Source organism: Macadamia integrifolia, chromosome 5 (assembly GCF_013358625.1).
Source record: "Macadamia integrifolia cultivar HAES 741 chromosome 5, SCU_Mint_v3, whole genome shotgun sequence".
Taxonomy (NCBI): Eukaryota; Viridiplantae; Streptophyta; class Magnoliopsida; order Proteales; family Proteaceae; genus Macadamia; species Macadamia integrifolia.
Genome location: NC_056561.1, coordinates 2,276,273 through 2,296,948, shown reverse-complemented (window position 1 = coordinate 2,296,948; position 20,676 = coordinate 2,276,273). Strand labels below are relative to the sequence as shown.

The 20,676-nt window shown below is 32.8% G+C and overlaps 2 protein-coding genes across 3 annotated transcripts in view; both read right to left on the bottom strand.

Moving 5' to 3' along the window:
• Positions 1-1,680: 1,680 nt before the first annotated feature.
• On the bottom strand, positions 1,681-7,462 carry LOC122078691. Of its 2 annotated transcripts, XM_042644786.1 has the most exons (10): positions 6,833-7,462; positions 6,202-6,297; positions 3,667-3,751; positions 3,350-3,471; positions 3,138-3,162; positions 2,960-3,043; positions 2,813-2,842; positions 2,543-2,648; positions 2,014-2,078; positions 1,681-1,927 (listed from the first exon to the last, which is right to left on the bottom strand). In XM_042644786.1, the coding sequence occupies exons 1-9, from the start codon at positions 6,920-6,922 to the stop codon at positions 2,015-2,017; spliced, it is 702 nt and encodes a 233-aa protein (XP_042500720.1). In that variant the 5' UTR covers positions 6,923-7,462; the 3' UTR covers positions 1,681-1,927; position 2,014. The 2 variants fall into 2 exon arrangements, with proteins under 2 accessions (XP_042500720.1, XP_042500719.1); XM_042644785.1 differs by having other exon boundaries at positions 1,681-2,078; positions 6,833-7,461.
• Positions 7,463-17,216: 9,754 nt separating this feature from the next.
• Positions 17,217-20,676, bottom strand: part of LOC122078994 (putative receptor-like protein kinase At4g00960) — a 6,176-nt gene continuing 2,716 nt past the window's right edge. Inside the window, exons 2-5 of the mRNA XM_042645202.1 lie at positions 18,904-19,114; positions 18,539-18,776; positions 18,222-18,372; positions 17,217-17,694 (exon numbers count right to left, since the gene is read on the bottom strand). Of these exons, the coding sequence (XP_042501136.1) occupies positions 17,323-17,694; positions 18,222-18,372; positions 18,539-18,776; positions 18,904-19,114 (972 nt within the window). The 3' untranslated portion in view covers positions 17,217-17,322. The remainder of the gene's footprint in view (positions 17,695-18,221; positions 18,373-18,538; positions 18,777-18,903; positions 19,115-20,676) is intronic.

Sequence of the window (20,676 nt, the reverse complement as noted above, 5' to 3'; positions counted from 1 at the left end):
AATCATGTAAATTATTTTCGTTTTAGAGAATGAAACCTTACGATCGGCACCATATGGCTTCGTAAAACTGTGTTGAATATATGGAGCTAAGTTAACAATTGTTATATTGATACAACACACGGTAGAAAGAGGGAGGAAAAATAGGAAAAAGAGAGAAAATAGGGAGTTGGGCGTATTAGTGAGAGAAAATATTCCTCTAAAGAGAAAATAGAAGTTTTAATTTACTTGTCTACCTTCTATTACATAATAATTCCTATCATATAGGATAGGATAACCGGTTACACCTTACAATCCACCACTATTCCACTTTGTAACCCTGGATTTGGCTCTTGTATGACGTGGGGGTGAATCATATACTGTCTAGCTCATCACAAGAGCGTGGCAACTGGATTTTATTGATCCTCTGGTGTGGGTGGCTTAAACCTTAGGAAAAAATATACATCGGTGATGCACCTTATCATCTTCTTATGATCAATTCCCCGAGAGATTGATACAAGATTTTATATAAACCCTCATATAACTTCTCCCTTAATTACTAACTTACCGTAATAACTAACGATAATTATAATAATAATTGGGAAGTTTTAGGTACGTAAAACATGGGTACTTTCCAGGTTAACATTTTATTCACATTGAAGATGTGCATGCCAAAAGATGAATTCTGTTACAAAAATTTTACATCCTCATCCAGCTGCGGACTGCTGTAATAATAATTTGGGGGAGGTTTCTCTGCCAACTGGGTAGGGTGATCATTTTGTCTCCTTATCGTATCTAGCATGAGTGCCATGCTGCTTGGAAGGGCATTTTTTTCCTTTAAATTTTTATTTTTTGGAAATTCAACTATTTGGGAACCTAGTGTCTGCTAGTGGCTTCCTAAGTCCATCTCCTCTCCCCAGTGAAATGATATGTTTATCCCTCTGTTGTGGGAGGAGAGAGATGACTCGGGGAGAAGTCCATTTTCCTAAGTGGCCCTTAGGTTGTGTTCATCTCACTGTAAAATAATCTCTTTTTTTTTTGTGACTTATTTAAGATAGAGTGAGAAAAAGAATTTTGCGATCTGATGGGGGTGGATTCCATGGGTGCCAAGAGTACCAATGAAAAAGATACTATCACTATTTTGATAAAACATCCTAAATTTAAAATGAATCTTTATTAACTTTCAGTTTTTTGTATTGCACTCAATAAAAACGTTTTTTCACTTCCTAGTATTTATACAATTCTGTATTGATTTTCAACGTCTCATAAAATATTTTATGACGAAACACAGCCTTAGTTTTAGGAATTTGCCCTGCAACGCTCCGTTAATGATTTCCTCTTCATGATGGATGTATTATAATTTTTTTTTTTCTTGGTTTGGGGGGTGGGGGGTGGGGTGGGGGGGGGCGGGGTGGCGGGTTGTGGTGTGGGGTGTGGGAGGGAGGGAGGGGGCCAATAACTGTAACTATGATTAAAGAAAACACAGCCTTAGTTTTACATTGCAAACTTTCAAAGTCAAAATGCCTTCCATTTACATTGTAACCTCAATTGGATAGAATAAACTTGTTCGAGATAAATCACCCCTTGGAAAGTGACGAAGATGGAGCCCAATGTTACAAAGGGTAAAGAAAGAATTCATTCTAATTCTTTTTTTGGTGGAAGAATTCATTATAAATTCTTTTTTTGGTGGAAGAATTCATTATAAATTCTTTTTTTGGTGGAAGAATTCATTATAAATTCACTGTTAGATGAATTCACAGATAAAAAATGTGAAATTGAGAATATGTGAACTCAAACAGGAAAAAAAATAATCAGGTAATCGGGAAGAATAATCCTGATCAACCAAGCTGTATCCTGCTATATGGTTGGCCACAAATACTGTCCTCTAGTTCCAATCTATCTAAGAAGAAATCATATCTGGTGACATGCATTCGAACCACAATTCTTGAACCTAAACCGAGAAGAAAGCACAAGGCAACATGGAGAATCTTTGAATAAAAAAATTGACCCATAACTCATCATGGAAGCAGGTTCTACCTCAAGATATGATGACGAGTCCAAGATACATGGCTCCACAGAGAAACATAAATGATATTAAACCCCTGTGAACAGTGTGCCCTTGGTTAGTAAATCTGAGGATGGGAAGGGCGATGCATATCTGAGTATAATCCTTTAAAGTTTTTGGAATTAAACTCATTAGAATATATGTTAAAAAAAAAAAATTCATCATAGTGATAAAATTTATATATAGTTTCAAATATTATTCGTACATCACAAAACAGTGAAAATATGGACAAATACAGAATACGGTGGAACAGTGCTGCGAAAGTACAGAAACAATAGAGTCCAGGTATACAATACAGCAAATTAGAAAAGTAAATCATAAGGTACATATTTTCCAAAATATAGTATGTATATCATCCATGGAAAATGGAAATTTACTAACTAAAAAGATACTGTTAATTACAGGTTTTGGAAAAGAAAAGAATAGGAATAAATAACTAGAAAATGAAGCAGCATAAAACAATTAATGTCCATATTCATGCCATTTTCAGTAAATGCTTACCAAAGGATTCCCCATGCAACACCATTACAGGGGCAAGGACAAAGTTCTGCAAACTTTTCAGCATCACTGGAATGAACCCTCCGAGATATAAGATCGTCATATATATCTGTTTAATAAATGTGTAATATATCAGTATCACAGACGCTGACAAAACAGTTCATTTCCACACCCAACCCACACCCCCACCCCCCCCAAAAAAAAAAAAAAAGGAAAAAAGAAGAAGAAGAAGAAGAAGAAAGAATCACTGAAAGTATAAAAACAAGACCATACCATAAACTGAAAACAAGCTGTTCATTACGCCTGCAGTTAGCCAAAACCAATATAAGCAAATATATTTTCTTCCAGATTGAGAAAAACAAAGAGTTCCAGAGTTTCCTCCATGAGGAAAAGGAGAAATCTAAACAGACAACTGTATACCAATGAACAAAATGATGTACCGCAGAATACGGATCTTTGTTGTTTCTTGCAAAAGCCAAATTATACCAAGGAAAATAATGAATCCTGAATAATAGAACATTAAATAATTAGCAAATTGAACATGTAGATTAGCATCCTATAATTAAAGCAGAACAATCAAGATCCAGAAAGAAGTTACCAATGCAGAGTCCACGAAGTGTCCACTGTTTGATCCACATATGGAGTACAATCAATCAAACCAACACAGAAAGGATGTTCAGAAAAAAAAAAGAAAGTATTCACAATAGAAAAGTTATATGATAAATCACATTAAGTCAACTTGCATTCGTATATGATAGATTGAATTTCGCAGACATTTGCCATTTATACAAACAAAACCAACCAACTCACATTTTTAGCAACAAAGAGTACAATGAGCAAAGCAACACCAAAACATCCAGCAGCAATTCTTGCAGTTAGAAGATTTGTAGAGGCCAATATAAAAACCATCCCCCAAAATGATGAACCAAGATCTGCATACATAAAAGAATGCTATAGATTATAAAACAACTACGTTAATTGCCAAGATATCAAGCTTAAAATCCCAATAACATGACAACAACGGGTTTGCAGATAGCAGTGCAGCAAAATTGAAATCAGACAAAGGTTGAGAAGCCAATGTAATGAAAATTTCAAAAGAGAAAAGAAAAAGGGTAGAATTGTATTACATCCAGCTGGCAAAATCAACCAATAAACACCACCACGTGTTTGTGTCACTCCACCTTCATTTGCATGAACCTGGATCCCTTCCACCTGCAAATGGGTGGAAATCAAATAAACAAGCATCATATTATAAGAACATTAGGTCACAAGGACATAAATAAATAGACAAAACAGGTAGCAAAATCTAATTGACTACTGATATCAATGACAAAACCAAGACTATACTCATACAATTGCTTTGATGTGAAACATAGCTTCTTATTTCGCATAGCAAGAAAAATTAGTAAAGGTTGTAAGATGTTGACAGTACAATGAACAAAACCAGAAGTTCCCAAAAATATAAATAAATAAAAGAAAAATCTGAAGACTGAGCTATGTATGACTCATGTATCTCAAATAATCCAAGATTTTCTACAATATACCAAACATTATTCATTTGATCCTTACAGCCATAGATGAAAAAATGCAACAGAATGCTTCATAGTACAAACATTTTGCAAAGAAATAATATAGTTTATGTGATGTAGGGCTGAAAGTATCAAATCGGCAAGGAGATGGCTTGCAAATGGTTCAGATATGTTTCATATTTGGCCAGATCGTGGTCCGAAAGCAGCAGTAGGCTTCTACGATTGAAAATCAAACTTCAAAGAAGGTCATGATACTGATTTGATATCGAGGAGCAACCTACAATGATTCATTCATCATTTCTGGCCACTGGCTCAAGATTTCAAAGTAAAAAGCATAATTTTTCAGAGATTGAATTATTTCTGTCAGTTCTTTTCGAAGCTATATTACTATTAGGTAAGTCAAATTTTTTCTGTTTTAAAAAATTTGGTCTCATTCAAAAGCATAGTTAGTTGCCTTTCAAAAGAGACCACGAAATTTAGATTCAGAATTTAGAAAATATTGAGTATGTTAGATACTGGAAGTTATTCACTACACACTTTTGGCCATCACAGATAAATCATAATTTGACGGAAAGACAAAGCAATTATTGTCTTAACCAAAATTTTCGGTCTTCTTAATGGAACAATCTGGTACCAAAGTCATTAAAAGAGTTTATGCAAGGCCTTTAAATTTAATTAGTTCAAACACACACCACTTTTTTCCTATTCCTTCAAAATGATAAAAAAATGTCAAAAGAATTATGAAGAAGACATCATTGTCAAGTACTTTTTCCTTTTCTTTTTTACTTGCATCAGATATAAGGTTACAACTAATGGGGAATCATTTAATGCCATTACTAAAACATATGTTATAAAAAAGTCAAATAGAATATTTGGCACAGATCAAGATTTTCAGGCAATTCATCAACTAAACCCAAGGTTTTTCTTCTTGAACGATTCATATGAGTTTTGGAGATACATACATTCAGTAAGAAAAAGTAGCCCCTAGACTCATGATAAATTTGCAGAATTTAGTAGGTATAGAGGTGTCCAAGAAGTTATTCAGTTATCTCAAGAATACCTTCATGATGATTTCAATAAAGCACTCTCTATATTCACTCATGAGGATTTCAATGCAACACTCTCTATATTCACCACATCCTCAGACTTAGACATCTTGCATTAAACAGACCAAAAAATGAAAATATTCAAAAATATATATAAATATATAATGGTAAACAAAGTAGGCATTGGAGATGGTGATGATGGTAGCTATATCTACATACGTTCAACTTTTTAAGTTTTTCACGGACTTGTACATCTGTTACAAAGCCTTAACACAAAACGTCATCCAACCAAGAAAAATATCGGAGTACATGATGGTTGCTTGGTGAGTCCCTAAATAAGCAACCATAATGATATAGAATTCATAATCCCTGCCATAATTTCTATTCCTAAACTACCAGATCCGATTTATAGAAACTTTCCATTTGGACAAAACTACTCAATATTTTAATAAACTTAGATGTGTGCTAACTAACAAGAAAAGGTAGCAGAAAATTTAAGAGTAGAAAAGAGTCCTACAAAACGGTATCTCTCTCTGCAAAACTTGCCATGGACATTTGCTTGCAAGCATTTAAGAGAAGACACACCAGTGTAAGAAAAATGGCATGGTCTCACAACATCCCATGTAACTGCAAAAGAGAACTGATTTTTCCAATTCCATTTTACCTTCAATCTATGACCAGGAAGAAAGTTCTTTGCCAAAATCAATTCTAAGAAGACAGGGTCTTATCTGCTGTTAGTCTAAAATCCTACCAGTAAGTTCAATTTAACCAGTACCTTTTCCAGTCAAAGTAGGTCTAAGGAATGCTAGAGTTTGATGATTCTTAAAGGACCAATGCAAAGAGTTGATTACTGGACAGCTTAAAGCTGTAAGAGGCAGTGCAGACATCTTCTCATTTAAATACTATAATTGCTCAAACTCAATAAGAATTTTTCTAATTGAAGCAATTAAGTTTAGTTAAGGCATTTTCTTAGATCCACACAGGTACGAAGTATATTATGGGAAATACTTTAAGAATTGCATTGGTGTTAAGAAAACTATGTGCATTGCTAACACGGAAATTTCAGGGAAGGAGTGGGGTTGCTTACATGACCACAGGTTAATTTACAAGCTATAGCGTGGCTTGTTTCGTGAAGAAAGACAGTGATGAGCTTGAAAGGTGTCAACAATATTGTCCTCCATAACTGCATGGATCCAAATTCAAATTCAACAAAATAGCTATTTTAGCAAACAAACCAAGAAGCAGGAATATTCTAAAATGATAAAGGGAAAAACACAGCTTCAACTACAAAAAATTCTACACCAAATATATTAAACTATATCGTTTGTGTAATTTAATCTGCAGAGACCCACATCCACCCAGATTGGCAACTAAAATATCCTCATTATCCTAAAAGCCATTGAAGGAAAACAGATGTTTAAAGAAGTAAAATTTCAAAAGATAGTAGAGTCGTTCTTTTATCTAATTTCCTTCCCCTGAAGCACGATCAAAACATAGCAAATGGCGCATGCCATTTATTCTAGAGGCCGTAAAATTTAAGTTAAGTAACACTAGTACATAAAAAGATCTATCGAGCAAAATATTTCCTCTTCTCGCGTCGGGGGTGGAGCGAGAGGAAGAAAAAGGGAAAAAGAACGGAGAGCACACACGGGAAGGAAGAGTTGGCAGCAGAAGAAGACAAATAGGGATGCAGATGAAAGGGAGGAATTTGAGCATACCGCGAGGACCACAACAGTGAAGATGGCTATTGTGGTTAAGAAGACCACTTGCTCATGGTTACAACAGTTTCTGAGTTCCCAATTTGGCATCTCCGATTACTACTACAAAGTGGCCTACCCGGCTACTACCACACTGCTGTTGACCCTCAAGAATCAAAATGACCCAGTAAGGTGGAAGACGAACGAATGGGAACCTTTCGCAGAGTAGATCTCTACTCAAGAGACTCGAGTTCAAAGGGTGAGAGAGAGAGAGAGAGAGAGAGAACTAAACGCGAGATCCTCCCTTTCTCTCCTGATCTCTCTTGTGCGCTGAGGAATGAGGAAGAATTGAACAAACTTCGGTGGAAAATGTGGAGAGCCTGCTTCCTGCCTCCCCCCTCGGTAGAAGAACAAGGAACTGACGGAAGCGCGGAGTGCAGTTTCGTCAGTTTCTTGAAGAAAAACTTTGGAATTTTTAAATTTTTGGTCTTTCCTCCTCTTCCGAGGCTGTCCATCCAACGGATAAAAATCCTCTACGGTAGGCGATCTGGCAGGTGAGGTGCTGTGAGAGTCTGGTTGGTGAACCTATGTCCTTTCCACAAAGCGACGGCGAGGATTAATCCACCTATTTTGACACTCGCCTGAACCACACCGATCTAAATTAAAACCACCTTCGATGCTCTCTGTTCGTCCCTGGAACGAGGGCTAGGGTTTTTGGAGATCTTCCTCTGCGAATCCAAGGCATCATCTTCGGAGGGTTTCAGTAACAAATCCTTATTTGTTACATGCCATCAAACTGCATCTAAATGTGAAGTTTCATTTGTCCTCTGTAGTGTCATGGGCGCTTTCTTCTGTTTTTTCTTGGGGTCCTTCCCCACGAACATTAAAATGGTGGACTAAACGACTAATTAAAAAAAAAAAAGTCTTTTTTATAAGCTCTTTTTCGAAACGCTACACAAAACCCTATACTCTTTTGATTTTCCTTTCCTTGTGCTCATCCTGTGCTCAACTCTCGATTTCTTTCTGTAATTCTCGATTTCTTTCTATAATTTTCCTTTTGCATCTTCCAACTGAACCGGCAGTCTCCGACCCTAATTCTCTTTGGTGTCAGAGCAGTGTTATTTATAATTCTGTTTAATTTATAAAAAGTTTATGTTCTCAGTTTATTTGCATTATTTTAGCTTTATAGAATATCTCACTAGTGAATATAACAGAATTTATCATTACGATTATTTTAGATTAGAATACTTAGATTTAAACTCTTTATCTGTTATAGTTTCTGAAGAATATAAAGATTATTGTACCTCAATAATAGAATCTTCAGAAGAATTAAGAAATTTACCAGAAGAAGTAAAACAAATTATTTTACAAAAAGCTAGTTTAACTCCAGGAGAAATACTTAATAAATACAGAAGACAAATTTTAAAATATAATCAGTGGAAAGGATTACATAGAAACTATTATCCTTTATTAGCTTTACCAAGAAGCTTAACAACCTAGACAGATTAGAATATTTAAATTTAGAAATACCTAAAGAAAAAACAGAAATAATCACAACTGATAGATATAAATTAGATTGCAGATTCGATATAAGACACAGACATAGATTACATAGTAATAATCCAGATCACATATTAGAAATAATAAATAGTCTAATAGACTTAAATATATCATTAACAAAAAGATTAAATCAGAACCAAGAACAGATAATTAAAGAATTAGAAAACCATAATTTTCTCAATTCTCATAATACAAAAGATCTATCATCATATAAAACTCAACAAAATTTAGATTATATTAACCAAAGTATTACACTACTATTAAAAAAGAATAAAATAGATCCTGAATCAAATAAGATTTTAACATAAGAAATATTAGGATTGTCAAAAAGGATAGAACAGAAATTCTTAGAGATAACTAATAAGTTTGAAAGTAGAATTAAAAATCTTGAAGATTTATTGAAATTTTATAATAAATAAATATTGAGATTATACAAAAAGAGCAAAGGAGAATAAGAAATTTAAAACTATTGATGAGTTTAGAACCAGAGATAACAGAATTACAAAGCCTGCTAGAAGATTATTCATTAGGATTATCTATAGAAAATCTAGGATTATCAAAATATAAACCAACAGCATCCCACGACCAAATATTAATAGTCCAAAATAATTTAATTATAATAGGATTAATAAAAATATTAAAGAAACTAGAAGTAATAAATAAAAATAGTGAAATTTCTAAAGAATTAGACAATATAGGACAACAACTCAGTGGATTAAAGATATCTACATCAGGAGATAGTACCAAAGTCACAAAAAAGCCTTTTAGTGGAAGTTTTATACCAGCAGAAAAAATATTAGAAGAAGGAACTTCAATAAAACCATATAAATTAAAATGAATAAGTTCAGATCATTTTCAGGAAGAAGTAGAACATTGCAAGAAAATAATACAAGACCCCAGAATACAACCGATGATAGCATGATAAGAAGAATATTAAGATGAAGTAGAAGTAATAGTAATAATGAAGATATAAGACTAGAAGAGGTAGTAGATATAGAATATGATATAACTAGATTCAGTACACAACAAGCTCGTATGATAGACCCAAGACAGTTATATGCACACAATAGATTCTTAAGAGATACTAGTATGTTTTCAGGATATCAAGAGGTTACTCTATCTGTTGCAGATGATGAAGTAGAAACCATAGATGTAATAAGCCAAGAATCAATTAGGCAGCTTTTAATAAAAAATAAAAGATATTTTCATCTAGGATTATTTATAATAGGAATTAAAGGATTTGCAAGAAAGAAAGTAGGAACAAAAGTACTAATATGTTTAATAGATGAGAGATAGGATACTAAAACCCAATTAAAACAAGCCTTAATAGCTATGACAGAAGTAGATTTGTCTAACAATAAATCATTATATTATGTAGCCCCAGATTTTCAATTAAAAATAAAAGAATTACCTAAATATAAAAAAATAAAAGTTATGACAAAAGGATATGAGTCATTCAAAGGAGATAATATCATGATGTGTATAGGATTAATAGGAAAAATAACAAATAACTCTACAACTAATTATAAAGTATCTATAGAAGAAGTTATTGAAGGAATAGGATCAAAAGGAAGTAAATTATTAAAACCACCAGAAATAGACCCAACAATATTAGCAGGACAAGAATGGAATTTAAATAGAATAACAGAAGATAGTGAAACAAATACAGTTTATGTACCAAGAAATAGTTTAATATATCAAGATAGTAATAATAATCATAGGTTAAGATTTCTAGATTATGAAACAAGACCAGGAGCTAAAAGAAGCTCAACAGATACTATAGATAATGAAGAAAGAGAAAGACTAATAAGAGATTTAGAAAACAAGAATATTACATCAGCTGTAATAGAAGATAGAATAATAACACAAGAAGAAATAAAAATATTAAAACAACATGATAAATTTGGATTAATATGAACATTATTGTATAAAAAAAAATATAAAATAGAACTTACTAAAGAAGACAAAATTATACTAGAAAATTTAGCAATAGAATAAAAAATAATGACAGAAGATGAAGAATTAATTGATAGAGGAGATATATTTATTATAAGAAAATCCATAGAAGAAGAAAATGAAAGTGTTAAAGATGAAATTAGTGAAATTAGTGAAATAGATCCTAGAATATTAATCAATGAAGAAATAAATGACAATGATAGTCTAGCATCTGACATAGAAGAATTACAAAATATAGAGGCTATGAATGAAGGAGGATATGATAATACAAGATCATATGGTCCTAATAACCCAAATATGGCATGGGGAAATAGACCAAGATGGAAATTAGAACCAACAGAGATAGGACAACCAAAAGATGATTTTAAATATTATAAACCTAAAGGAAAAAGATTACCAATAGAAGAACCAGTTACATTTGCTGATAATAAAGAATCTGGTAAAATACTAAACATAGGATATCATGATCCCCAAAAATTAGATTCAGTACTTGATATTTGGAAAAGTAAAGTTATAAATGACTGTTTATAATTTAAAGAATAAATGGAGGTTGATGAATTATATCAATATTTAGAAACATTTTTAGGAGAAACCATGAAAGCAAATTGGGAAAGATATAAGGTAAAATACCCAGATGAAATTAGAATGTTAAAAACTTTTGGACCAAATCCATATAATTTTGTTAATAAAATACATATGCTAGCAACAGGGAAAGACCCTAATAGTTCAAGAATAGAACAACAGACAGAAGCCTTAGCACAGCTAGAAAGATTAGTTTTAACAGATTATAGATATGCAAAGAGTTTCTTAAAAGAATATTACTATTTTGCAAGTATAAGTGGAAATTATTTTACTCAGTCAGTAAAGGATAAATTATTTCAAAAATTACCAGGACAGTTAGGAGAAGAAATAAGACAAAAATGGCATCCTATAAATGATAATCCAGACAATGATAATATAGGTATCCGAATACAACATATTATAAAATGCTTAAAAGAAAAATGTATAACTATACAAATCCAACAACAATTTCAAAGAGAACAATATAATTTTTGTAAAGATATTTACGTTCCCCAAATATATGGAAAAGAAGGTAAGGATATTTATAGAAGAAAACAAAATGTAAAAGCTAGACCACAAAGAATACAATATAGACCTAGATATCAAAGAAGAAGTTATAGTAATAGAAGACCTCAGAAAAGATACTACCTTAGAATATCAGATGTAAGAAGACCATTTTTGAACAAAGATCATCATGCTAGGATGTATGATCCAGATAGAATCTATAAGAGGAAGCTAAGATGCTTTATATGTGATAGAGATGATCACTTGGCATCAAAGTGCCCAAGAAGAATAAATGAGGATACAAAAAGATCTTTAGTGGTACAAGATTCAAAATGTTGTTTGATAGATATTGAAGATGATATAAGTGATACAGAATCAATATATAGTATTGTATCAATAGAAATATTTAATCCAAATCTTGAAGATGAAAATGAAGAAGAAGAAATACCAAGTGTAATGCAACAATATTTAGAAAATATATGTGTACTAACAAATACATGTATAGAAAATAATCATCGATGGAAAAATGGATCAGGATCACATGATATAGCATGTAAAAAGTGTCAAGGATATCCATGGATAACAGTAAGATATCAATGTGAAAAATGCTTTGAAGAGAGATGTAAGCATTGCTTAGATGAATCAGAGGTTGTTCAGAAGATTGATGAGAAGATAGTAAAATTACAGGACAAAATAGTTACTGAGAAGATTGAGATTTTAGAAGACGAAATAACCATAATAAAGGCTCAATTACAAAATAAAGAAGATCATGATCTAATGGTATTGAAAGAACCAAAAATAGAATGGATGGAGATAATTGAAAATGGAGGAATAAAACCAGAAAAATCGACAAGAGGATCCTTAGGTTATGATATTTTTTCACCCATAGAAACAGTTCTATTACCTAATGATATTACAATAATAGACGTCCAAGTAACATATTCCATTTCAGGAAAATATGGGATAAAACTAGAAACAAGATCTAGTATGGCTGCAAGAGGACTAATGATAATAGGAGGAATATTAGACTCTGATAATGAAGATAATATTCATGTAATAATAAAAAATTTTACTCAAATAGCACATACTGTAAAAATAGGACAAAAAATAGCACAGGCTATAATACTACCAAATTATGAACAAGGACCTCATACAAAAAGAATAGGAGGATTTGGATCAACAGATAATAGACCTAGTAGTAGTAATCAAAATACAGAACATCAGGTGTTAGCCACTATAGAAAAACCAGAAATGGAAACATCCATATTCTGTCAAGTAAAAAACAGTTTAAATAATTTACAAACACTTTGTAGAATAAAAATAAATAAGAAAATAGTCTATTTAAAAGCTATAATAGATACAGGATGTACTAGTTCTATAATAAATCCAAAGTTTTTTGACCAAAATGATTTTGAAGAAACTAAGAAGCCAACAATAGCAACATCAGTAGATGGAATAGAAACTGAATATAAATATAGATTAAAACCAGCTTCTATAAGTTTTAAAGATGTATGTGATAAATATTCAACAGATTATCCACTTAATGATGTATACCTAAGGAAATGTCCTTGGGATATGTTATTAGGATTAGGATTTATATTAGCACAATTAGGAGGATTATATGTTAATAAACATAGTATTATAATATTCAAAAATATAACACAAACACCAACCTATCCACCATATCCAAACCCTAAAAATAATGAAAAAATATTTGAAGAATGCCCCTGTAATGTACCAGGACAATGTAAAATAAATAGAGAAGTAAAAAGTAATATTGAGATAACCTGAGAAAATGATAATAATTATGAAGGATTTGAAGAATTTGAGGAAATCAATTTAGAACAAGATCCAACAAACTTTAAAGATGGGATAAATCCATCATCAATTTTAGAAATTTTAGAAAATTCTAATAGTATTAAGAAAGCGATAGAAAGATTAGAAAAAATAGAAATAATCCAAGATAAAAACCCTTTGAGACATTGGGAAAAGGATAAACCTACAATGAGGTTAGAAATCATAAATACAAATTTAAAAATAAATTCAGGAGTACCAAAATATCATCCAATAGATTCAGAACAATTTAAATTACATATTAAAGAATTATTAGAATTAAAATTAATAAGAGAATCTAACATCCCACATAGATCAGCAACTATGATAGTTATGAAAGAAAGTGAAAAAAGAAGAGGTAAAAGTAGAATGGTAATAAATTATAAAAGATTAAATGATAATACAATAGATGATGCATATAACTTACCACAAAAGAATTTCCTAATTCAATTTATACAAAAAGCCAAAATATTTTCAAAATTTGACCTAAAATCAGGTTTTCATCAGATAGCTATGGAAGAAGAATCTAAAAAATGGACAACTTTTTCAACAACTGAAGGACATTACGAATGGAATGTGATGCCTTTTGGATTGAAAAATGCACCTTCGGTATTTCAAAGAAGAATGGATAATATATTTCTACCATATAGAAATTTTTGTATAGTTTATATAGATGATATATTAGTCTTTTCAAAAACTGAATCAGAACATATAGCACATTTACATAAAATATTTTCAGAATTTTATAAATATGGATTAGTAGTTTATAAGAAAAAGATGGATATAGGAAAAGAAGAAATTAAATTTTTAGGACTAGAAGTGGGATTAGGAAAAATAAAATTACAACCTCATATAGCAACTAAGATTTTAGAATTTCCTTCAGAATTAAAAACCACAAAAGAAATAAAAAGCTTTATAGGATTAGTAAACCAAGCAAGAGATTTTATTCCAAACTTAGGAAAAATAATAGGACCTTTATATTCTAAAACAAACCCTAAAGGAGAAAAGAAGTTTAATACACAAGATAGAATATTAATAGAAAAAATAAAAAATATTGTACAAAACATACCTCCCTTAAGATATCCATATGAAAATGAATATAAAATAATTGAAACAGATGGATCAATAGAAGGATGGGGAGCAGTCTTAAAAGCAAGACCTACAGAATATAGTAGTAAATTAGAAGAATAAATTTGTAGATATGCCTCTGGAGTTCATAAAAGGAAAAATCTAAGTCCAATTGACTGTGAGATTGAAGCAGTAATAGCAGGACTACAAGCTTTTGATTTATTTTTAGTTTTAAAAAGTTTTACTTTAAGAACAGATTGTGAAGCTATAGTAAAATTTTATAAAACCCTTAATGAGAAAAGAGTTAGTACAAGGAGATGGTTAATATTTAAAGAATTAATTTTAGGAAAATGATATAAAATTAAAATAGAACATATAAAAGGTAATGATAATTATATAGCAGATTATTTATCCCATGAATGTTTATCCAAACCACTAATTTGATTCAAATATCTTACAGAAATCAAAAAGACAAGAACCAGATTTTGATACTTTAAAAGAAGATTTTGATAAGCTTCCAAGCTTAGTAACAACTTGTAAAAGATACAGAAAGAAGATGGCTCAAGACAAAGGCAAAAAACCTTGGTCATTGCCACCAACACCAGAAAGGAGCCCCTCTCCTGATACAACAAGGAAGGCAACAGAAATGATGCAACAAGCCTTTGGCAATATTGGAATAAAAGGAGGATATAAAAAAGCCCCAGAACATAGGATTCAGTATGGAAGAAGCTATTTGAAGCCGATAGATGAACCTTTTGGGTTCAGAAGTATGTATAAAATAGGTACCGAAGAACAGGTTATCTTAGATAATCTATGGGTATCTTATAACAAGATTTTGAAAGATCCATATAACAATCAAAGAAGAGAGCATTTTATGACCAGCATTAATTGCTGCAGTTATCAATTTGCCAAGATGAAAGAAGCTAGAAAAGAAAATTATCCCTATTATGTTCTTGTTGAAGGACATACTCCGGGAGTATATGATAGATGGACAGAAGTAATACAACAAATTAAAGATTATCCCAAGCATCCTTGGTTTAAAGGATTCCATAGATTAGAAGAAGCACTAGATTATGCTCGTCGTAATCTAGGTCCAAATTTCTATATAACACCTGCCCTTAGATTCCCAGTATCTAAGATCAGAGATACAACAAGTTTTAAAGAAGCATTAATTAAGTGTGAACAATGTGATACAACAAATTCCAGAATTGCAGAATTACAAAAGAATGAGTCCCAGCTCAAAGAAGAATTGCAGGTCACCAAAGAAAAAGAACAAGAATATTATCATCGGCTAGCTTTGAAGGAAAAAGAAGTCCAAGAATTACAAGAAGCCCTGAAGCTTGTCCAGAAGAATAAAGTTATGATAACGACAACACCAACCCCTCCAGCATATGAAAATCTTCTCAACCGAATTCAGAAGATGGAAGAAACATTAAAGCAAAAGGAAGAATATGAAAAAGCTTTTTCGGAAAGGATGAAAGAGAAAACAGAATCTACAAAAGCAAGAATGGAGCAGATATTTGCAAAAAATCTTTATTCGGAAGCTTCCAGTGCATCCAAGGAAAACTTGCCAGAAGATAATTGAAGCATATGGATTTGAAAAAAAAAAAGATACTTTAGACGTGTCACCAACAGACGTGTCACTATCAGAAGAGAAAATCAGAAGAAAATTTTCAAAAAGCAAATTCTCACCGACAGTGGAGATCAATTTTCAAAAAGCAAAGGAAAGAAGTTTCGCCGAAGTTTCAAAAAAGCAAAAAGTAGATTCCACCGACAATGAAGCACAGATAATGGAGAAAACATTTACTAATAGAATGACAGTTGTCCCTAATGTAACTCAGATCCTCGGATCTGAAATAAAGTTTTTTTCCCATGTATATATTTTCCTATAAATAGAGCAAGTCCCGGGAAGGAGTCCCCCCCCCCCCGGAAGTCTTTTGTTTTCTTAGAATCCTTGTAAAAGAGTTCTGATAAAATATTTTCCAGAAGCAATTTAACGAAGTAATTTTCTATCTACATCATTCCTGTAAGTTCTCTTTTATTCTTGATTATATATAGTTTGTAGTTCGTTTTATAGCAGCTTCTCGTTCTATTCTCAGATCAAAGCCTACAGTCGTGCCTCTTGATTCTGTGAAATAGATCTGGTCAAGCAGCTTTATTATTGTTCTGTTCATAATTAACGATGAGTGAGTAGTTCATCTCATCAAAAGAGTAAAGGGTATATGTGTGGTTAAGAAAAGAGCATTATGTATATATAATTTTATAATTTAGAATTGTAAATTCTAATATTACTTTTCCGAAATGATTGAAAGTAGGTTAAGGTTGAAGATCTTTCTTAGGGAGTGATTAGGACACTTGAACTTTGTATTATATCAGGAGTAGTGGACTGATATATAACCAGAGAGTAGTCTAAAGCTCTAGATCTAGATCGGTATCTGCTATCATTCAGACTAAGTAGCCTTATGACTATACTGCAATCTCTTCTAGTAATATTCCAAAAGAATAGGACCTTATGCTCTTGACGTTCAGCCAAGGAGGCCGTTTAAGTCCCAGTGAGCAAAACTCCTATGTGAGGGTATGAATCATGTTGGCAGGGAGTCCTACATGAACTAGAAGATTTGTAGTCCCTGGCTAAGTATTCCCCTTAAGTAAAAAGACTGTTTGAGTTAGCATTCCAAAAGAACTGGGCCTAAATTATTGTGCGTGTATCACCGGTTGAATCCCAGTGTGAGGATGTGAGTTGTATAGGCATGACGTCCTATGCAAGCTTGAATTAAGGTCTAAAAAAAAAAAAGTCTTTTTTATTAGCTCTTTTTCGAAACGCTACACAAAACCCTATACTCTTTTGACTCATTGATAAATTAAAATGGTGGACTAAATGACTAATTTAAATGCAATGTTTTGAACAAAGTCTAGTTTAATGTACACAAATACTGCCAATGCATTCCACTTTGGAATAAATTGTAGGAAAAAATTATATGGTTATGAACATAAAATCACAAAATTGCTATACAAAAAATGAATGGAGTTTATCGACCTTCATCTATGGAAGAAAAAGATATATTATTTCTAGAATAATCCTCAATTAAACCACTATCTATACAAGCTTTAGTAACACCAGTACTAGTACTAGTAGTAGCATTTGATTTGGTCGTAGTAGAGTAGTTGGTAGTCCAACGCCCTCCGCGGCCATGAATTCCTGGTTTTCCAGGTTTTGGTAACGTAAACGAATCGCTTGAGAGTACGAGATGAACATTACCCATGTCTGGTCTCTCTGCAACAGTTGCCTGACAGCATAACAACCCCAACTGAATGCACATTGCCGTCTCATCACGATTGAACTTGGAAAGACTAGAGTCTACCAAGGCCAGTGAATTTCCTTCTTGATAGAGCTTCCAGGCCTATGAAAGAAAGAACAAAAAAAAAAAAAAGAAAAATCTGAGCAGATGGACCAAATAATAGCTATTCAAGATGTATATATATCCACATTTTCATCCAAGAAGAAAGAATCAAATATGTGTTCTAGATAGCTAGTATGGTCATCATCTATTCATACTGTTTGTAGTTAAAAACTTTTAATCCCCCCTCCTGTTCTTGTGCCCATTAATCAATTGGTAACTGCTAGAATCCAGGACACTTAACTGAACAGATAAATCTAGATATCTGATGATAACAATACCTCTTTAATTTCTGGACCATCAACTCTACTATGGGGATGACTAAATGGAGCTAGCTATGAAACCCATTAGTGCTATACCCAACAGAAATGTAGATTCATCCAAAAAGGCAGCCATTAATGGACAGTTTGGATTGAGAGGGTACCATATGCACAAATTATTGTTGGATATTTCTTATACTATCACTTAAATCTGTGGAATATCACTTATATAAATTTGTTATAAACTATAATTTTAAGTAACTAACTTACATAGCTCAAAAGATCTGCTTTTTCTTCACCCAACTTTGAATCATGATTCTTTCTCCCACTCACGATCTCTAACACCAATACTCCGTAGCTAAAGACATCACTCTTCACAGACAAGAAACCATGCATTGCGTACTCGGGAGCCATATAGCCACTGGATTCAATAAAAAGAATTTCTTAGTATCAGTAACCCTAACTTTTCACCAAAATATAACTACAAAATTTCTCCCAAAGTGAAATATGTATGGAACCAGCTTGAGACACAATTTGTAAGCTGTTTGCTCAATTGTACAGAAAAACACAGTGAAGAGACTACTCACTAAGTACCCGAAATCCTAAATGTCTCCATATGGGTGTCTTCCCCAGGAAAGAGCCTTGCCAGGCCAAAGTCTGAAATCTTTGGGTTCAACAGCTCATCAAGCAAAATATTGCTTGCTTTGATGTCTCTGTGAATGATTCTCTCTGGGGCCTCCTCATGGAGGTAGAGAAGACCTTTTGCCACACCATAAATGATCTCATATCGCTTTGTCCAATTCAAGGATGATGCCTTGCTCTTATCTGGACAATACATCAACTACTCCGTGAGTTCTTCTTCCAGTTTTTAGCACATCATGATCTACTTGCAGCTTTAGTTCAACTCAACAAATTAATATATTAGATATATAATGTAAGGTAGTATTAATACCAAAAAGGAAGCAATCAAGGCTCTTGTTGGGTAGATACTCATAGACGAGCATCTTTTCAGGACCTTCTGCACAACATCCCAACAGTGTCACCAAGTTTTTGTGCTGGAGTTTCAACAACAGCTTCACTTCATTTGTGAATTCCCTTTGCCCCTGCCTTGAATTCATTGATAGTTTCTTCACGGCCACTTCTTCACCATTGGGCATCAAGCCCTGTCAGAAAAGAAAAATAATGCAAAATATATAAAGTTGTACATTCATAATGAGGGGAGAACGTTTAGTGTAAAGTTATGTCACATAATCCATTAAGAAAGAACAGGGAGAGGAGTCTTCAGAAGCCAAAGAGATGTTGACTCAGGGATTTGGCAAATAAGGCAGCCAAGAGAACGAGTAGTATTGTGTCTAGGTGGTATAGCTAACCCCAATTACGGCTGAGTTGAGTTGAGTAATCCAAGTTGTACCGGAGCTGGTTTCTGAGTAAGCAACATAGTGAAGTACACCAATGAGACGCAACGAAATGGTATTGTGCAGAGAATGGCTGCAGCGATTGATGTTATTTCATATGAGGAGAAGATAGACATGGATGTAACTTCTTAGTTCACCACTAAGTCAGTAAACTTTTTTAATTGCTCCTTGTATTATTCCTGTAAGTTATTTATTTTCATATATAATGTATAGGTAAAAAAAGGTTTTAAAAAAGTTGATAGTTATTTAATTCAGTATTTTGCGTTAAAACAAAAAGTGAATGATTAAGTACTAGCTATACGATGAGGACATAAAACAGAGATGGAAAATTATTTCTACATGATTAGAGCTATGCATTAACTATATTTTCGCCAGTTTCATAAACCTCCCTTGTAATCTCTCTTTTTGTGAAATTGGTGAAGTTGAAATGGGTTTCATGAGGAAGAGAAAACTCAGAGAACCCCTTTTCCTTTATTATGGAAAAAGATCTCTACCTAATCGCACGCCCCCTATATCAAGACACAAGGGGTGGTAAAAAGACCACCCTACCCTTGTTGAATGCCTGTGTGCCTCCCTTGGTTGGATCCCATGTTGGCACAATGGCCACACGACTAGGTAGCAATTCCAGTCCCCCTTATTATTATTATGGGAAGTGGGTTTTGTCCGAGAGCGCAGGTGCATGTCTCTCTCTCTCCTCTCAGAAACAAGGGAGAGGGTAGGGATGTCTTTTCATAGAGGTAGAAGAGAGATAGACACATGGGAGTTCTGGCATAGGCTACCTCCTTGATGTAAAGGTGTCAACTCAGTACCGAAAACAAAACCAGATGTTTAAAACCGAATCGAATCGAACCAAAGTAAATTGATTCAATTTGGTTTCACAGGTTGGATTCTTTTCTAGATTCAGTTCGATTTTGATTTTATGACCAAAACCGTTAATCGAACCAAATTACCTATTTTCAATCTGAATAAGGAACTGGGTAAATTATATTATTTTTTACTATTTCAATTAATCTGGAGGATAAATTCTATTTCATTTTTTTTTTTTTGGTGGAAAGAAAATTTACTGATGGAAATAACCATGTGTACAGCCAATAGCCTCATTTGCACAAAGGTCCTGAAGCCATGGAGTGGTAATCGGCCAGTCTGTCCTACACATGATGGACAAGGCCTTCCTTGCCAGTTTGGTAGATTATGACTCTTGAAAAATTTACATTTTTACTGATGGATAAATTCTATTTCATTTTAATACTTGAAAAAAATTTTGGTAGATTATGACTCTTAACAAAAAAGGTTTTTTTTTTTTTTTTTTT

Bases quoted from the DNA above. Each gene is read 5' to 3' on its own strand.
- LOC122078691 (XM_042644786.1), bottom strand. From the start codon at position 6,922: ATGCCAAATTGGGAACTCAGAAACTGTTGTAACCATGAGCAAGTGGTC. The intron at 3,163-3,349 runs GTGAGTTGGTTG...TGGATCAAACAG, and splicing joins TACTCTTTGTTGCTAAAAAT to TGGACACTTCGTGGACTCTG. The intron at 2,079-2,542 runs GTAAGCATTTAC...CACTGTTCACAG, and splicing joins GTTGCATGGGGAATCCTTTG to GGGTTTAATATCATTTATGT.